This window comes from Azolla caroliniana, unplaced genomic scaffold (assembly GCF_043228905.1).
Source record: "Azolla caroliniana isolate FFs.n. ecotype wild unplaced genomic scaffold, voAzoCaro1.0.p SCAF_16, whole genome shotgun sequence".
Lineage (NCBI taxonomy): Eukaryota > Viridiplantae > Streptophyta > Polypodiopsida > Salviniales > Salviniaceae > Azolla > Azolla caroliniana.
Window position 1 is genome coordinate 2,592,707 of NW_028230451.1, and position 20,069 is coordinate 2,612,775.

The 20,069-nt window shown below is 38.5% G+C and overlaps 2 protein-coding genes across 4 annotated transcripts; one reads left to right on the forward strand and one right to left on the reverse strand.

Moving 5' to 3' along the window:
- The first annotated feature begins 8,890 nt into the window (after positions 1 to 8,890).
- On the forward strand, positions 8,891 to 12,617 carry LOC147853568 (patatin-like protein 6). The gene is made up of 2 exons (XM_087332111.1): positions 8,891 to 10,649; positions 12,017 to 12,617. The coding sequence occupies exons 1-2, from the start codon at positions 9,624 to 9,626 to the stop codon at positions 12,254 to 12,256; spliced, it is 1,266 nt and encodes a 421-aa protein (XP_087188237.1). The 5' UTR covers positions 8,891 to 9,623; the 3' UTR covers positions 12,257 to 12,617.
- Positions 12,618 to 14,392: 1,775 nt separating this feature from the next.
- Positions 14,393 to 19,507, reverse strand: ATSPO22 (Tetratricopeptide repeat (TPR)-like superfamily protein). Of its 3 annotated transcripts, XM_087332358.1 has the most exons (5): positions 17,904 to 19,507; positions 17,349 to 17,541; positions 17,214 to 17,246; positions 16,197 to 16,820; positions 14,393 to 15,535 (listed from the first exon to the last, which is right to left on the reverse strand). In XM_087332358.1, exons 1-5 carry the CDS (start codon positions 19,460 to 19,462, stop codon positions 14,876 to 14,878), a joined length of 3,069 nt encoding a protein of 1,022 aa, XP_087188484.1. In that variant the 5' UTR covers positions 19,463 to 19,507; the 3' UTR covers positions 14,393 to 14,875. The 3 variants fall into 3 exon arrangements, with proteins under 3 accessions (XP_087188484.1, XP_087188483.1, XP_087188485.1); XM_087332357.1 differs by having other exon boundaries at positions 17,214 to 17,541; XM_087332359.1 differs by lacking the exon at positions 16,197 to 16,820 and having other exon boundaries at positions 17,214 to 17,541.
- Between the last annotated feature and the right edge of the window lie 562 nt (positions 19,508 to 20,069).

Below are 20,069 nucleotides of genomic sequence, written 5' to 3' on the forward strand. Positions count from 1 at the left end.
ATTAAAATTTTTGTATATAAATATACTCTTTGGCACATTTTATATATCATAAAGTTTTGTAGTGTATATGGATGGATGACCAAGTTTTACCTAATGAAGATACTAATCATATGGTTCGTCGAGTTTTACCCAATGTTTGTATCATATGGTATTAAAATACATGTTATTATGGATTTCTTCTTGTTTCATGTATCATATTGTATTGAAATACATGTTCAATTCTAATTCATGTGATTGCTACATATGGGGAGACTAAAGACAGTAAAAGCGCTTTTGGTCTTTGTGCACAAAAGGATCTAAGCATATAGTCAACATATACCGCATGACTCATTCATTCAGTGGTTGAAATTTTAAACTTGAAAATATTCAATGTGTTTTTGATAGCTAACACATAAAACAATGTAGCATAGAATAACAAATGCATCTTCTATTTTTTAGACAATATCAACTATATGGTGACATTTTTTTTTATATATTTTTTTCCAAAAAAATTATACTTCCATTAGTTAAGAATAAGTACATAGGATAATATATAACTCATATGTTACAAGCCACTTTGCAATGGGTACAAGAAAACATCATGTATAAATGAAGCAACAAAGCCTCGTCACAAAATCACTCGACAGACTCCCCTCAACATGAGCCTCACACAACCCAGATTCAGCAAAGACACCCTCCAATCTCTTCACAATTCATCACCTACCTCTGTGTTTGGTACCCTAGGAGGAAACAGCCACCGGGGTGGCTGATAAATCCACTTTGCATTGCCATCCACCATTTGTAACATCGGAGAACCTCTCCATTTAAGAAGGAAGCGGTATCTAGCTTCTTCACTCGCATCAGAGGGCCCCTAAAGGTTGTCAAACTTTCCTTGCAGCGTAGAAATCAGATTAAACCAAATCATCATTAAGCTCTCAACCAATGGGGTTCGCTTCCTGGTAAACGACTCCTTGCACATAGATACCCACACTTGCCAAACAATAAGGCCAACCACTAAAAACCAAACATCTACGTACCGTTCCTGTATGTAGAATGAATCTCCTTGAGCCGCAAGTTGAATTGTTCCATTCACCACCTTTAAAGAAGGGCTATTTCCATTCCACCCATGAAACCATGCAGCCGACTCAATAGCTAACCAAACAATTGTTGCATTTGATACCTGAACTTCAACCCACATCGAACCATAATTCTTAAGCTCCTCGTCCAAACTTCTTAGGCTCGCGGGCAACTCCCTAAACAATGGGCGATGTCCTCCAATCTCGCTCCACAAGCCTTGCAATTACTCATGCCACCCCTTTTCCCCAGCCACTCTAAACTTGTTAGTCGTAATGGCTTCTGCTATTTGATTGAGCAAAGAGTCATCCCGGAGCAAGCAAGTCATGAAGTTGTAGAATTGGTCATCCTTTAACAAACTTTTGGATTGTTGGAGATAGGCTTCGTCCTCTGGAGTGAGCTCTAACTCAAATTGACGGAAAAAGACATCGGTTGTCGTGTGTTGAGCGTCAGGTCGAAAGATTATCTCAAAATCATAGTTTGCCAAGAAGGTTGACCAACACGCTTGTCTATGATTTAAAGTTCATGTGGTAGAAAAGTATATTAGGTTTTTGTGATTGGTAACCACTTGGATACGGTGTTGCGCCCCGACCAAATAGGGTCTCCATTCTTCAAAAGCAACAATAATAGCGAGAAGCTCCTTGTCATATATGGGGTAGTTGATTTCTAGGGCCGTGAATTTGCGGGAGTAGTAAGCCATTGGGTGAAGCACACCAACCTCATCTGGCTAGGGGAGGATTGCCCCAATGGCGAAATCGAAAGCATCTGTTTCGACTTGGAAGGCTTAGTGAGGTCAAGATGTAAAAGGATTGGTGCCATAGTAAACATTTGTTTCAGCAAGTCAAATGCCTTTTGTGCACTTGTTGTCCATTCCAAAGTAGCATCCTTGCGGGTAAAGAGCAATGAGAGGTTGTGCAATCATTGAAAATCCTTTGATGAAACGACGATAAAATTTGGCAAAACCAAGAAATGAGTGCACATCTCATACCCGAGTTGGGACAACCCACTCTTGAATCATGTTGACTTTCCGTGTGTCCGTTGTGACTCCTTGTGTCGAGATGACATACCCAAGAAACTCTACAGAAGTACGATCAAATTCACATTTTTCACTTTTAGCATAGAGTCCATGCTCTCAAAGTTTCGCGAGGACTAACCTGACATGTTGAATATGCTCCTTGATTTTCGAAGAGAAGACCAAGATATCATCCAGATAGATCACAACAAAGTGATCCAGATATTCTCGGATGATGTCATTCATCATATGTTGAAATACTGCAGGAGCATTAGTGAGGTTGAAAGGCATTATCTTATACTCGAAATGATCATAGCGCGTTCTAAAGGCGGTTTTCCATTCATCTCTAGGTTTGATCCGTACTAGATTGTATGCTCCCCGTAGGTCGATCTTAGAGAAGATCCGCCCAGTTCGGAGTCGATCCAACAGCTCTGGGATGAGAGGCAGTGGGTAGTGGTTGCGAACAATAATCTTGTTTAGACCCCGATAGTCGACGTAGAGGCGTAAGGAGGCATCTTTCTTTTTCACGAACAAAATAGGAGCTCTAGGTGGTGATTTTGAGGGTTGAATAAAACCCTTTTCAAGGTTCTCGTTGAGATAAGTTCGGAGTGCCTGGAGTTTTGGTTCTAACAACTCATAAATTGGGTAGAAGGGAGGACTGGCACCTTCTTGCAGATCGATCGGAGAATCGTAGGGTCGATGCTTGGGCAAGCGATCAACATTCTTTTTCTCAAACACGTCCCCAAACTCTTCATACTTTGACGACAGTGAGTCAGTACTTTTCTCCATTGGACTACTTGACTCAAAGGCACTATGCACTATTTTCCTCGTTGTGACTAGGAAATGAGCGTCCGCCTCGGAGCTGATTCCTTCTTTAATGGAAGGGTGAGCGCCTGAACCCGATTAGTGCCATATTGTTGCTGCAACATAAGATACTGCTGGCACCTCCGAGCTGGTTTGCGAGAAAGTAATCGAGTGGTTGTGCCAATCGATAATTGGATTTTGTGCCTTCAACTAGGACACACCAAGTATGATTGGATGTCGCGGTGAAGTGATAATGTAAAATGTTAAGAACTCCTAGTGGTCCTTGAGTTGTAAGATAAGTGGGACAATGGCTTCGGTGACTGCTCCAGAAGAAAGCATGCATCCATCGAAAGCTTCCACTGGGATTGGCTTGGACAATCAGACAACTAGAAATTTATGTTTACAAACGAACATTTCGTCCATAAAACGCGATGTTGCCCTGGAATCGAGAAGTGCTAAGGACCTAATTGAAATAGACTTGAAATGGATGCTTACTGGGAAGGAGAAATCTTCTATCGATGTAGCCGAACTATGGGAGCAACATGAATGTGGATTTTCCAACCACATGGCTCCTATTGTGGTTGGACACCATCGTTTTCCAGTTGTTGGGATCGTCTAGTCATATTGTTTGTAGATAATTGTCGTTGATTATTCTTAACTGGGCAAAAACGAATGAGATGAGTGGATGCACCACAATATAAACATAGTTTGTTGGATCGGTTGTTACAGGCATGACCATATAATATCCCGTGGTGAGAATTTACCGTAGTATTCTATACACGTGGATAAGTGTGAGGGTTAAATGAGAGTGTAAAGAAGGGGAGGATTACTTTTAATCCTCAGGATTAAGACAACCCATTAGGCCAAGTGTGAACTTGCCTGGGGGCCTTGGGTATCACTATAAATAAGAGGCCTAGTTACCCTCATTGGATCATCTTGTTGACTACGTCAAGACTCTGTCTTGTGGTGGGTCAACTCTTGTAGCAAGCGCACTAGCACCAGGTACGACTCGATGCCACGACAGTGGTGTGGGATGCCGATCGAGGCTCGAGTCCGTCTTGATCCCTTCGCTCGGGGGTGGTCCAATGGATCAACACCCTTCTTTCTCTCTCTCCTTTCTATCTAGATCTATATTTTATCCTTATCTAATGCTTACATTAGTTCGTGTCTCTTACATCGGTGATACCTCTGTTCAGCCTCGGTGAGTGGCGGGGCGGGAGCTCGATCAATTTCCATTGGCACGGGGTCATCATACGATGAAGATGGAGGAGATCTCGAAGAGGGTTACCGCCTTGAAGTTGATGGTTCCTCCTGACAAAGCTCAAACAACCGATTGTCACAACTAACTACTTGCGTGATGGCTTGCGACAATGACGTAGGCTCCGAAAAGTTTAGTAAATTTTTATCTCACTTCGAAGGCCCTGACGAAAATGGTCGTAAAGCGCTTGGCCATCCCACTGAACATCACATGCTAATTGTCTAAATTCAGAGGCATAAACGGATACTAGACATATACCTTGATGTAATGAATAGAGTTTGGTAATGGTAGTTCGGTGTCGTTTCATATCCCCAAATGTCGCCTCGAACTCTGTCAGAAAGGCAGGAAAATTTTGGAGAAGTGGTGATGAAGTTTCGACCAACTATGCAAACTAGGCTTGTGCAGCTCCTGACAGAAGGGTCCCAATGAGACCAACTTGACGAAAAACATCTGCATACCGTTGGGGATGTAGTTCAATAATAAGCTTGACCTGATTTATGAACCCGAAAGTGCTTCCTCGTGCCATCGAACTTGTCAGGTAAACTAATCTTGGGCTCCATACTTGTAGTGGGATGGAGAGGAGTTGGAGAAAGAGTGGACGAGGGACCAAGCTCTACAGGTAGAACATTTGTTGATGCATGAGGAGAGTTGTTTTTTTCGTCGAGTTCCATCGGTGTTCCAACTTGAAGCTTCCGTAGCGATACTTGAAGGTTGTTATTCTCAAGTTGAAGTTGATGCATGGCTTCCATGTGTTGATTTATTCTCTTGTTAAGATCCGACATGTTGAGGCTTAGAAAATGGGAATGTGAACAAACTGTCACGGACAGGTAGACGAGGCTAAATACTAAGAGAGAGCGAGAGCATAAGCAAGAGAACAAGAAAGGGATAGAGATTGTCACGGACGAGTAGACGAGGCTCAGTACTAAGAGAGAGAGAGAGAGAGAGAGAGAGAGAGAGAGAGAGAGAGAGCATAGACAAGAGAACAAGAACGAGAGAGAGAAAATAGACAAGAGAACAAGAATTGAATTATGTTTCCGTAACTGGTGTCGTTCTCCTTGATTGTAATCAAGGTGCACCTGAGTATTTATACAAGAATGTGAAGGTATGCATGTAAGCTAGGAAACTTCTAGAGAATGCATCTTCATGCACTCTCTAGAAGTTTATTGAAAGTTCTAGTGATTAATCTACAATGTAATAAGTTGAATCTTATACAACATAATAATGCATAGATGGATGTAGTTTATCTGGTAAGGTTGCCCAATAAGATCATGAGGTCATGGGTACAACCCCCTATATTCCATGTGGCATCTTGTCTATGACAGGTATAACATTTTGTTGTCAATTTTATTTTTGTACACATTAAAGAAAATTTTAATGGTTTCGTGTCTGTCGAGTGTTTGATTTGAGTAGAGTACATGTATGTCAATTATGGGCAGGGTGTCTTAATACTAATGGGTCGGGTGTCGGGTGACAACTTTTTTACTTTTGCGTTGTTTTTATTATCCACATTGGACGGTGCAGATCGCACGTGCCCTCAATTGAGGGACCTACACCATCCCTGCCCATAATTCCCTCACTTGCCCTCTTTAATATTTGGTAGCAGTTAGACACGAGCCCCCTAAAGTCAAGGCCATCCATCCATACATACATACATATGTCGTACATACATATATGTGTGTATGTGTTTGGGTGGTCCCTTGAACTTTGAAGGCAAAGCGAGTTGACATTTTCTCATGATATCTCGACATCTTTGTAGTATCTTCCTATCCCAAATGTCACATGCCCTTGGTGTTTTTTATGTCCGGTTTAACAACTCTGATATCTATGTCATCCGTCTGATTCGTTGATGGTTCTCATGGTATACACACCTCTAGCATCTTAGATCATTCATTGACTTTGTTAGTTGTTATGCCTCCAACATCGATACTATGTATGTTTCGTTATGGAAATATTGCATGCATATCAATATTCCAGACTTATTATGTGGTGAATCATTATGTTGGACATATATCATCTTTTAGGATCCAAATATGCCTTATTGGGCCAAAAATACAATAAGTACACTTTTCCTACTAGCTTGTAGTTAGTAAGGTTTTTTTTTTCAAAATTGGGATGATTTATCAAGCCCAAGTCATTGGTTGGAAGCACATGTCAATCAATGCTTTGTGATCAAGTTGCCTCCTTCATGGTATCCTAGCATATGAGACTTGGACCTTATCTCATTCATCTTCCTTACAATTGTGAGCATTCTCATCCTTTAAAGGCTTTTCATGCTCTTTGGTTTATCTTCTAAGAGTAAGGACCTAAGGGTCATACTTATGGATGAGAGGGGAGGGGAGGAGAATTGTTCTTATGGATGGACTCCAATTGTATATTCTCATGGTACATTGTACCCCCCCCGGCACAACAACGCTTGCACTATAGACCACATGAGGGGAACAAAGATAAAGATAACAATTTCAAGGAGTTACATGTGCAATAATAATGTAAGTTCTTACTTTCATTTCTGGACCCTATGCTTTTTCGTAGTATATTTAAACCCTTTTTTATTAAGTTTGCAAATGCATATAATTAGAATATACAAGATCTTATCATCATCAATACAACTTAGGTACCCTCACCTCAATACATGTCTTCCAATATTACTTTGAGCAAGTGATGCTTGAGTAGTTTCACAACTAACCCATCGATTCTATAATTACTTTGCACAAATAATAATACTATGAGGACTTACCAATTATTATCATGAATCTTCCCACATCATGTGATTCTAAAGTACTTCGATAATCAGCTAATAAAATATTGTGGATAATTTTGAGTTTATAAAGGGAAACAATATCATTTTCACAGTTTGTATCGTGGAAAGTATGACAAATTCAATAATGTAAAAGCATTTAGTGAGAGTTAATTATGCGTACATATTTTAAATTCATGACCAAAACCATATCCAATCTCAAGCACCAAATTAAGAGTTCCTATAACATTGTAACACAATATTGTTTGTAGTTCAATAACTTTCACATAGACCTTCAAAGTTCAACATTCATTCTCATAAAAGCTTAAGAGGATAACCTCTCGTGATGCATTCTTTAGTGCATCAGAACAAGGTCTCACCCACCTTCCTATGAGCTTACGTTGGAAAGTACATCCCAAATCAGTATTACATAAAAATGCCGATTTTATGTACACATTGGTAAGAAGCAATTAAAAAGTAAGCCTTAAATAATATGCATGCAAAGATATGTGTGTTTGTGAAGAATCAAAGTATGAACAAAATTATTCGACACAAATATTTATGAAGTGAACACAATAGCCGTTTGTAAGATGAACAATACATATGATCAAGAGTCATCAATGTTTAGTCGAGGACTTACTACCATCAAGAGTTCCTAACATCAATGTTCCATGGATTTGACTTTCAAAACAAAATTTAAGGCATAATTTCCAACTAGCTTTCATTAAATCAAACACATGTGCTCTAGGTTGTAGTAGTTTCTCGAGCTTTGTGACATAAAGATATAGAATGCATCCTTCCAATAAAACTTCACATTTCACAATAGAACGCACATGAAACAAGAATTTATTCTCCCAATTTTTTTTTCTCTTGTCGGCCCAAGGGGATAGGTACTAGGCACCATTTTCTTAGCGAAAGAATCGTCGATTTTTGTTGTCGATTGTTTGGTTACGTAAGCAGAGAGAGAGAGAGAGAGAGAGAGAGAGAGAGAGAGAGAGAGAGAGAGAGATTAAAAGTGGCAAAAGACAACTCCCCGGTTAAGAGTGATAGGTTTTACTAAAGATATATCGGGAGAAATTAACCACCTTATTTTGAAGAAGCCAACTTGTAGAGTCCACAATCAAATTACCTCTGATCGAGTCACCTTTTTCAAAGATATAACAAAGTCAAGTTCCACTTATTATGTTAAAACTTTCATTCTTGCCGGTCTCCTATACAACAAGAAGTTCAACAACGAGACAAAAATGAAGTTCGACATCTACAAACTCGAGCAATCATGTAGCTAAAACGAGATATGAGAGTTTTTAGTTTAGGCCTAACTAAGTACTTAACTAGGTCAATATAGCAATGCATGTATGTACTAGGTCAATAAATTAAAAGGGTTTCTTATGCCTTAAGTATGTGTATGAATTATCCATCCCTATGAGTCCAAAAGTAGGGATTAGGCAAAATATTATTGTTCGTGTTTTAGGAATTTCCAGACTTTACAAAACCTTTGGAAAAAGAAAAGAAAAGGTAGGAGTAGTTATTCTCCCTCCACTCAGAGGGAAACTAATGGTGTATCATGTATGTATATAGATGTGTGCCTGTTTTTAATCTTCTTCTTCTTCTTCTTCTTCTTCTTCTTCAAAATGTGTTAAAAAATGCTTGAAGAAAAGTGGTATTAGCCTTTAGAACTCTTTCTGATTCTGATTCTTCTTCTTCTTCTTCTTCTTCTTCTTCAAGGTGTCTAGCTAAGTCTTTCCCCACACAGACACACACTCTTATGGTCTCTGTTCTTCTTCTTCTTCTTCTTCTTCTTCTCTCCTTTCGATGATGTTATTTATCTCTTTGTGTTCCATAGCCATTAATTAGTATTACATATTTTTGACCTTTTCTTCTTCTATTTCCTTCCTCTTCCTTGGATGTTCTCTCTCTCTCTCTCTCTCTCTCTCTCTCTCTCTCTCTCTCTCTCTCTCTCTCTCTTTTGATCTCATCTGCGTCCATCCATGCCCCCCCCCCCCCCCCCCAAAACCCTAAAATCCTTTCACAAAAGCGAAAAGGGTTTTCTTGATTTCTTCCCATCTACTTTTCTCTCTTCCTCCTCCTCTTTCCCATTTCTTTTTTCTTTCCTTCGCGTGTAAATCCATTGCTTACGACAAATGAAATTATATACATACATATATTTATATAAAGCAGCATTTGTACTTTTCTTCGCAAACCTTCCCAGACGATGAGCCTCTTTTGTTCATATATTATCTTCAATTGAAGATGAGGATTAAACCTTCTTCTTCTTCTTCTTCTTCTTCTTCTTCTTCTTCTTCTCGTAAATGGCATCATACATGCTTACTTGTGCTGGGGAGTCATCATCATGTAAGTGTTCCATATTGAGGAAAAGAGAAGAAAAGAACATTCGCTATCGTAGCAAAAGGTCTACTATGGAGCTATGTTCCTTTTGTTGATTTTGTGTGGAAGAATGTGAGTAAAATTATGCAGGATGCAACAACAAAAGAGAGAAAATCTCTATATTAGTAAGCTATTCTAGTCGGCTCCAAAAATGTTGTACACTAGATGGCAAATATTCAGAAAGCAAATCTCCATCAATTAGCTCTTCTTTGTTGAATATTCTATGTTAGGGAAAGAGTGAATACATCAACAGAGGAAGCAAATATGAGCTATTTTGCCAGATGTTGTATGTTGTAAGGTGAGTAAATCTACAAAGAAAGTAAGGTATCTATCTGTCAACGGGACTTCCTGAGGAAGTATATGGAGTAAGGAAAAAGATGAATGGAGATGCGACATTGGCAGCATTAGAGGAAGGATGGAACCAATATAAAGAGAATTTAGAGCTCCGCAAGAACAAGAGATTATTAAGCCCTATACAACCCAAACCTAGGTTAGATGATGACATCTCAAGTCTAGGAATGTCTAGAAAGGCTTGTATCTTGAGCATAGATGGAGGTGGTATGAGAGGAATCATTCCAGCCCGGGTCCTTTCATACATAGAAGACTCTCTCCAGAAGAAGACAGGAAACCCAGATGTGAGAATAGCTGATTTCTTTGATATAATAGCAGGAACTAGTGTAGGGGGGCTCGTAGCCACTATGCTAGTAACCAATAATGGCAATGGTAGGCCATTGTTTAAGAGTGAGGAGGCATGGAAGCTTATTGCTGAGAAAGGAAAGCTTATCTTTCGGGTTCCGACATTGCAAAGGCCATTTGCGTGGCTACGGGGAATTCTCAGCCCGAGATACTCGACCAAGGACATGGAAGGGATACTGAAAAAATACTTGAGTAGGGATGGAAGAGAACTAACACTCAAAGACACCGTGAAGCCACTATTAGTGCCTTGTTATGATCTTTCGAGTGCATGTACGTTCTTATTCAGTCGAGCGGATGCGATGCAAACAGATAGCTTCGATTTTGCACTCGCGGACATATGCCGGGCAACATCGGCCGTGCCAGGGTTCTTCAAGCCGTCCAAACTTGTATCCGTGAACAAGAAGACTCTGGTAGTGGGGATAGATGGGGGTTTAGTGATGAACAACCCGGCGGCAGCTGCAGTTACACATGTACTTCATAACACTGCCGAGTTCTCATACGTGAAATCAGTCAGCGATGTGATGGTGCTTTCGCTTGGTACCGGTCTATTCGATCGATCTTACCCTAATGAGAGGGTGAGGAAATGGGGTGCTTTCCAGTGGGTGAAACCTGTTGCGAGGATCGTTCTTGATGGTATCTCAGACATGGTTGACCACTTCATGAGCATGGCATTCAATGAGCATCGATCCAACTATGTCCGCATTCAGGTAAACAAAAATGCCTTTAGTTGCTTGGCTAATGTGAATTTCTTACCTTCATATACTTGTAGTTTATGCTGGACCTAATCAGGAAACCCTAAAAAACTCATAATCCTGAAAAACCTGCAACTCTAAAAAGTCCAGAGCCCTAAACCCTGAATCTAAACTCTACAACTGTGAACCTTAAAAAACTCTAAATATTGAACCCAAAACATTTGACTTCAAACTTTGGACCTGAAATTCTGAAACTCAAAATCCTGGATGGTTTGGTTTTTATGCTTGTTGGTAAATTTGTGAGTCGATAGTCACTAAGTGATCCAGTTGAATCATCCAAGAGAGATCAGAATTGTGATGCTAAATGCTTTGTTAACTTTACATACTTGGAATTCATTATTCACTCTAAACTATTAACCCTAGACATGCTAAAGGCTTTTATCGAGATTCAAAAGTTTTGCTAACTGCTTTCTTGTAGATTCAAAAGTATTGCTGAATGCTTTCTTGGGAAATTTGAAAGTCATGTCTAATGTTTTCCTATCTTTACATATTTGGAACTGACGAGGCACCCAAAACCGTAAAGTCTCAATGGTTTGTTATTCTTAAGTTTCATGCATCAGGATACACCCTTTCCTTGTAAGTCTTTGAGTTAAGGGTCACTAAATGGTGCAACATGAATAATTCAAGAGACATCAGAATTCTTGGTTGATTAACCCTAAGAAGTTTATACTCTTGCACACATAATCTCCTTGGAGGCAATGTGATAAAAGTTGCCTGATAAGTCATCAAAATTCATAGGCCTATGGCAATAGCTGATAGATATATGTATATTTTGTAGAGAACTGTATGGGCTTGCTCATATGTCTTGGTATCTCATAGAAACCATTTCATCACTGTGTAATTTGTGAATGTGTTTATACATAGTATGTATGGATGTGTGTATCTGTGTGCAAATGTATGGATTGTTAGTATCTACTATGTAGCTTTATACCATATTTCCTTAATGTTTTTTCAATGTACTTGTCGCTTAAAAAATGAATGATTATCCATGATTTCTTCATGAAAAGCAATGTTCATGCTGCATTATTATTTAACCATATAATTCTGATGTATGGCGTGCTTTGTATATTCCATGTAGGTTTTGTCTAGCACTTTTGGTTAATGTTTTTTTCAATGTACTAGTTCTTTAAAACATGAACAAATTTTTCATGCTATCACTTATTATTAATTAATTAGTTTTGGCTCAGGATTTAACTTTCGTCCTAATCTAGATTGTCTTGTATCTTAATTGTTATATGTGGAGAGAGACACAAACCTATGTTCTATATATAGTTATATGTATGTATGCATATATAATATTTAATAAGTTGGTGTTGAAACAGGTTTCTGGAATACCAAGCCGGTGTCTGATGGAGATGGATGATCCGAGTAGTGCAAATGTACGGCGATTGACAAAGATTGCCGACGACATGTTGAACCAACCCAGCATGGAGTATATACCTTTTGGTGGAAAACGCCAGCTCCAACTGACAAACAAAGAACGTCTGGATCACTTTGTCGATTGCCTCATTGCCGAACATCGTGTACGTCAGACAGAGTCCCCTCTCCCACTTCATTGTTGAACCCCTTTTTTCGTCTTCACATCATTAACCACTTTGTAACCCAAAATCTAGGGCTTTTCTTAAGCAGTAGATTTGTCTTGATATGATGATCCACTTAAATCCATCTTGTTAGCGCACCCATAAAGTAAACAAAGAAAGCAAATTTGTAACTTAATCTTCTGGTTAATGAGTTGTAGACAGGAAAGTTGTTTTTCCTGTGTATTTAGGAGAAGAGGATTAAATTCCTTGAAAAATGGAAACATAAATGCCCAAGCTGTTTGATCTTGGCAATTGCTCTTCTTCCATCGTCTTGATTCTGGAGCTGAAACCCTCTTTTCTAACGACAACAAAGTTTTAACAAAGTAAAACTAAATTGCATCAAGTTATAATGCGGAGTTTGAAGAAGATTCAATCTTTGGACTCTTAGTTAAGCTTGATGTGATTGATTAATAAATTTGAAGTCCAAACTGAATCAGAATGAATTTATAATTTGAGAAGGTGACCTTTGGAGTTTGTGCTATACATGATATTTAATAAGATCTACAACTTAAGCAATGAGATTTCCGAAATAAATTTTTTTATGGACAAGGGACAATTTTTACAATTCAGGATTAGTATAAAACATACCAATAGAAAGCTCATTAAGAGCCATGAAATCATTTAAAGAAGAATGTAAAGGACAATTAAAAAGGAGGCATGACTTCTCCTCCATCACCCAAACCTATCAAAGTCACATAATAACACTCCAAAAGTTGAGATGATTAATCAAGTGTTTTGCATCTACCCCACTATAATCTGATTGCCAATTAACTACGTGTGCAAACATCCGGTGACTAATGAAGTGTGATTGTGAAGTAATTAACCAATCTCACGATGGGCTTTGTCACTCTTTTTCTTGGTGTGCAAACATGTTAACCAAGCCATCATTTCTATAATAAATAGAACATTGCATATGCTTTGCGTTCACAATATATTTCTAGAAGCACTATAACATCTACAGACATGTGCTTGAGATTTGATGCTGAACATATGGGAATGCAAATTTATCAATGGTTACAAGTAGTGCATGCATATATGATATGCTGTTATGTTGTCTCTTACCATACTTGTTTGTGTATTAATTGAGCAAGCTTATCTAAATACTCCTAGATATATCATCATGCTCAAGATCTGAATCTGGCCTAGTCATTGAATCCATGTCTAGTGAGGGTGTGATATCTTGGTTAAAAAGCTTGTAGATATGATGCTTTTTACCAACAGTATAACCAAAATGTATAAATTTTAACCTATTACTATTGTTTACGCTAAAAACCAAGTAGAGAAACTGTAATATCTATGTCTCCATTAAAATATGCCACCTTATTATATATCCTTGTGCTTCGGAAGCGTTTTGAATGCCCTTTCCAACGTTCATTTTCTAGATCGCTGCTTCTTCATTTATTACATTAGAAACCAAACCTTCGTTTGAACTTTTTCCCTTTTGTAGAAGGGACAAATCACTTGAACTTTATCTTTGATGAGCCAAGTAATGATGCCTTCAAAATGCATGTTCCTAAAGTAATGGCTTTACAAAATTGTCACTGACATGCTTTTATTTGCTGGGTGAAGGCAATAGCTTGCTCTTTAAGGATCAATGGTAGCTCTAACAACTAGACACAGATAAAACCTGGGCAAGTCATACAAACGCCACTAGTTTTCCACTAATCCTTAAAATGCCAAACCCACGGGCCACACTGTTTTAAATGAACTTTCACAATACTAAAAAGTAAATGCTCAACTAAGTGCATTGTGCATTTAACAATCCATATGATGTTCTGAGCTTTCCAGCTGATCCCTCAATATGACATGGCAAAAAACGGTGATAAATTCTATTGGAATAAAAGAAACACATTGGAAATTCACACAAGGTAGGGTAAAAATGACAAAAGGGATTGAATAAAAGGGTTGATTTTGCACAAATCTGTTGCTACACAACATTTTCAACCCTCTTTGTGGGACAAGTCTAGCTTTCGAATATAAATTATGAAGATTTACTAGATACGTTCAATCACAAGGTGTAGTCACATGGATTTATTAGAACTTAATGATGATGTTTGTTAAGAACTTGATTATAAGACTTGATACTAAATTCAATGGGAGCATTTATACAACAAGATACAAGAAAAGACTCATTACAATATGCATAACAAGACAAGATGAGATTACATGAAAATACATAGAAACGGAAATGTTTTTTCCATCACTCCTATGGGATTTTGGAATGATACTGGCATTCAACTTCCCCCCCCCCATAACAATAATGTATGAATGGAAAAAGCCCAAATTAAAGATGTTATAGCTCACTCTAGATAGAAAGAGAAAACTATCCAACCACAAAAGCGGGGCTACTTTAGGGTTTAATGTTTTAGATTCACTAAGGTTTATCTTAAAGTTCTCCATTTTCATTTTCTAAAGTGTATTAAAGATTAATGGTATCATCTGAGCGTTTTACCTAGTACTAAATCCCATACCTAACTCACTACATGAATATCTATTTCTTGAAGTGTTATTGGGTAATGCAAAGTGGTTAAACATTATCAACACCAATCAAAACAAACCATATTATGAGAATGAGTAAGGCTAATAAATCAAACTATTAACTCACTCATCCATGGGGCTAGGCTCATCGGCTTTTCCTTTGAGAACAAGGCTGAGATTCTCCATCATTAGTGGTCTGTACGCTTCCATAGCTGGTGCAATATGCTTTAGCATATCCAAGGCTAAATTCATCCATTTCTCTGCCATTGTAAACCTAGAGAATCTTGCATGCAAAGAACCTCTATTCCAAGCAGTGGAAATTAGCCATTGTATCTCCTCCTTTGGGTATACATCAGCACCGAGGCCAAGCAATATCTGGTGAGCTTGCCTATAAAAACTCATGACCTTTGGTCCATCTCTCTGCTTTGAATCTCCTAGATTTATAAGTGTCCTTATTGTTGCAGAAACCAAACCATAATCAGGCGATGGGGATGATAATGTAATGTTAAGGCCAGCATCAAATGCTGCCATTGCTACCTCATAGTTATCATTATTGCTTTGGTTTTTCTCTGATCCTTCATTATTATATGCTGTTGAACCCATAGAGAAGAAATATTTTGGATGGAACCCTGGTAAGGTGCTGCAATGACGAATTATATCTAGTTGAGCTTTGTAATCTTTCAATCTCCTTCTCACTTCAAAGGAGATCAAGCTTAGGTGAGCTTCTACTGTGTCATTGTTAGAAGAGATCGTGCTTGATTTTGATAGTATGCTCTGGTGCACCTGTAATACGTATATTTGCAACATCAATTTCACTGCTTGAAGTCATTGTTTGTAGAGATTGTACTTAGGTTTATCAAAAGTAAATACACTAAAGGTAAGTCTCACATCTAGGTTCAATAATATTGGGAAAGAAAATTGTTAAATTTTGATTAACATTGTGAACAATATGGTTTTGCTAGCATTTTGAAGGAACAAAATTCTAGTCTCACAAACGACAGTAACATTAATAGGAAAGAAGAAGATACGATGAGATTCAGAGTGTAAAAGAGAAAAATAGACTAGATTAAAGAGAATGATATTTCCTTTAAATTAACCGTAACAGAAGACGGAAAAAATATATTGGTGAGAATGCTCTTAAAATACTGGCAGAAACTCCAAGCTATTAGAAGTTTAAATCGAAGTTATAATATAATTTAATTTTGAGCTGTTAGGCAAATTAAAGTTTGCTAAATTTGTTACAGTTTTTAAGAACATGCGTAAGACAACGTCAAAATATGTTTATAGAATTTAAGAATTCAACACTAATATACTAATCTGTTTCCTATATTAGAATGATTAAGCCAACGATAAAACGCTGTTTAAGAAATTAAGATAAATCAATTATCATCATCTATGGATGATATAAAAATTCTAAAATTATCAACAAGAAATGCACGTCTACCTTCACACATTTATCCAGATATAGTGCTGCCTCTCTGATAACTGCATTACTGTTTGCCTCTTCTTTATAAATACCTCCTATTAACGTTGCACTGATTGCTAGAAGCATAGACGTTCTTCTCAGTTCTAGATTCTCTAAGGTACCAGGAAGTACTTCATAGAAATCAGCAGCACATTTAAGGAAATCTATACAAAAGCTCCATTTCTGCAATTGTGCAGTATCCAAGCCATGATTCCAGGAACTCCCAGCATACCACTGAGCTTCTTTCTCTCCCATGCTTCCAGTACCAAAGAATCGGACAGACCCCACTTCTGCTAGTCTCGATCGAGCGAAATTGAAGTATTTTAGCATCGTGGTCAATTCATTTCTTGATTCTTGAGCACACAATGCAATGATGTTCCTGATAATCACTGCCTCTCTTCTACTATCTGAACTTAATGATGAACAAGATGGCATCTCTAACATGTGAGATAATGCAGCTATGGCGACATTGAAGCATTTGCAAGATATTGCTTCATGGGATGCCAATGTTAAATAATCTGACTCAAAATTTGGACAGTTCAACATTTGTTCTACCTCCTTGGTTGCTCTTTCTTCATCATTCGTCTGAAGGTAGATTTTGAACTGGAAAGGTTTGACGCACAATTAGTAAAACATTGATTTAGCTAATCTCTAAAAAACTTTCGTGTACAATTTTATCTGTTGATAGTGAATTATTTCTGGACCTGGTCCTATGGTTTTCTATCCCTCCTTGAGGGTTTTCCGAGTTAAAATTTTGGTGATGTATTGTGCATAATTTTGTGGTTTTTCTTGAATAACTTGCACAAGATAACCTTTGTCTCTAAATCATCAAGTCAGAATTGGGAAAGTGTGAAGAACAGTTACTAATCTGGACTGATTGTAGATAACATCCATGTTCGAAAAGTTTATAATCATATTCTAGTCTTCTAGCAGAAACTGTATCAAAATTTGAAGCAGATTTCCCAAACAATTCCAATGTTGTAGGAATATGATCACCTTCAAGAATGCTCCAACGATATTTGGTTCAATCTGTGCATTTAAGAATCCGTAATTAGCTGTTACTATCAAGAAACATCGCAGCTTTTGTCCATACACAGTCTTAACACGAGATTTGTGTTCAACAATACGCACCTTATTTGCTTCATCAACGTAATCTGAGGCTCTGTCATATTCATGACTTGCAAGATGACAGATGCAAAGGATGCGTAAATTCTTCGCCCTTTGCTGAGCATAATCGGTATCATTTGGGGAAAGGTACATCAGTGCTGCTTCAAAAAGCTTTGTAGCAGTGAGATAATCCTTGGCTTGGAAAAACTCTTGTGCACTACATATGATCTCAACAAGGTGGCAGGCAACTTTGTGAGCTCAATAAAACATCAGATTAGTTGACGCACTCCATTTAATATGTGAAAGAAAATGACATCAGATTGGCCTCTTATATTGCGGCATGGATAAGAACAGAATGATTAATCCTTTAATGATGCGTGTAGATCAATAATCATCAGATTAGGCATATCGAAATGACTTAAAATTAAGCTTTTTCTTCGTGAATCCAGCTTGGATATAAGAACTGACATGATCAGTATTGCAGTGCTGAGAATAGAGCAAAGATTAACGAACTGATCTGCTGAGAATGCATGAAAAGAGCAACGACAGACAACAAAGAAGGCAATAAATATAGTCAACCTGTTCCACAGGAGGCAATGCACAGATCGCTGAGCGTTTGCATCACTGTCCTGATCTGAGTCTCCTGTTGTATCCCCCTGGTTTATAGAAGTAGCCTTGCCATTAGAGGAACTTTTGGCAGCAGCTATACTCTGAACAACATCTTCATCTGTGGCGATAAGGAGGGCTGTTTCTGTCCGTTTCTTGAACTGTTGATCCATAGAATTAGTAGTGCGTAAGAGGTTTTCCAGAACGGAGAGGACAAAATTTTTGTTAGTTGGGAAACGGCTCCGTACAATGGAGAAAGATTTTGCTATGGCATCTTGCATAAGTGATCTGCCAGAGCTTATACAGCTCTCAATAAGAGCACTAATGGCTCCTGCACAGATCTTAGCAGTAGAGAACCTTTGGGCAGAGAGAATGAAGAGCTCTTTCTCTGCTTCTTCGAATCGAGATAAGCCAAGGTATGCCTTTAACGCCAAGTAAGGAATACAAGCATGGTCCGGGCCATTTTTAAGAATCTCCACACATTTCAGAACACTGTCAAAGTTCTCGTTATGGAGATGCCCCGCTGCAAGAAAACGCAGAATGTCAAACTTCAGACTGTTCAACTGTTTTGAAGATCCTTCTTTCCCGATACTTAATTCGAGTGATTTATTGCTGCTGTTTTGCAATGCCATGAGTCCTTCTGAGCAAATTTCGAAAGCTTGTTCAAGAAAATTTATGGATTCTGCATATGCAGCCTTGTTGGCCATAGCCAGAAGTCCCTTTCCAAAGCGAAGACAGTCTTTTGCCAAGATTTGATACATTTCTGCTGAATGAGAGCAAGTTGGAGAATCTAGCAATCGTAATAGTCCTCGAGCGCGACCTAATAAGCTGCGAGACAAAGCTTTTTGCTGAAGCTCCCATGCTGTTCTTGCTCTAGCAAGATACAAATCAAATAGGAACTTCTCTTCTTCTTCTGTTTGAGCTCGTGACGTGATTGACATTCCTTCGTGATGATCTTTAGATCTATTTCCTAGCTCAGTAGCTTTGTCAAAGCAGGACATAGCCATGGCATAGTTGTGCAGGTTATGCCAGATCGTTCCAGTTCTGTAGAAGAACATTGCTGTCTGAAGCAAACTAGAATGAACGGATGATCCTCCAACAGTACCTGCAATAAGAAGAAGATCGCTTGCTACATGACGTAGTTTAGCTTGCTCTTCGTTAATTACTACTTTTGCAGAGAAGTCTTCATCTCCTTCTTCCACTACGTCTCCTTCGTTTCCACCATGAGCAACAGTACGTTGAGCAGATGTTCTTTGCACATTACTGATTTCTACACAGGTGTTCCAGATATGGCGAGCAAGCTTCCAAATCCGAGATCTTTGATCTTCGTTCAGACGAGAGTTTTGGAAGGATGGGATGAGTTCCCTGAGTTTCTTCACTGTGTCAGGACTAATCGTGGGAGCCATATGCATAACTTCTGCAACAAGCTGCTCAAGCTTCTGCAAAGAAGGCGAGAAATTGGTGGTAGGTTGATGGCCAAGTTCATTGTCTGTGTTAGCAGAATGGTCGCTAGATACCTCGGAGATCTGCATTTGTCTTCTTCTTTTTACTCTGCAAAGAAGCTTGATTCAGAAGACTGAATTTTTTTCTAACAATATAAAGAGACGAAGACAGCGACGATGAAGACAAATATAAAGAAGACTAGGACGACGATGACGGAGCAAAAGGAACAGAAGAAGATGAAGATGGAGATTGAGATGACGATGGCGATGGCGATGGCAATGAAGATAAAGAGGACGATGACGATGTGATGAAGCAGAAGAAGATAGAGACAGTGATACCGACGATGGAACAATTTCTGCACAGAGATAGTGATCTTGATGAAGGAGAGCGAAGGATGGGAGGAATCAAACGGAGAGAATGTCTGTGCACAGCGATGGCGTGCTTGAAGGAAAGAAGGAAGGAAGAAGAAGGTAAACGGCGATGGCGGGAACGGGAAGCAATTCGGTTTTTGAACGAAGAAGAAGAAGAAAGAAAAAGGTCTGCGTTTTTGTTCTCTCCGTACACATCCAAAGTGCCGTACGAATGGGGGAAAAAAAATAAGAAGAAGAGAATTTTAGTTAGCCCTCTCTATACATAATAACATTTGGAAGATTGCTTCTTCTTTTTTCTGTTTTATTTGGCTTTTGCTTTGCAACC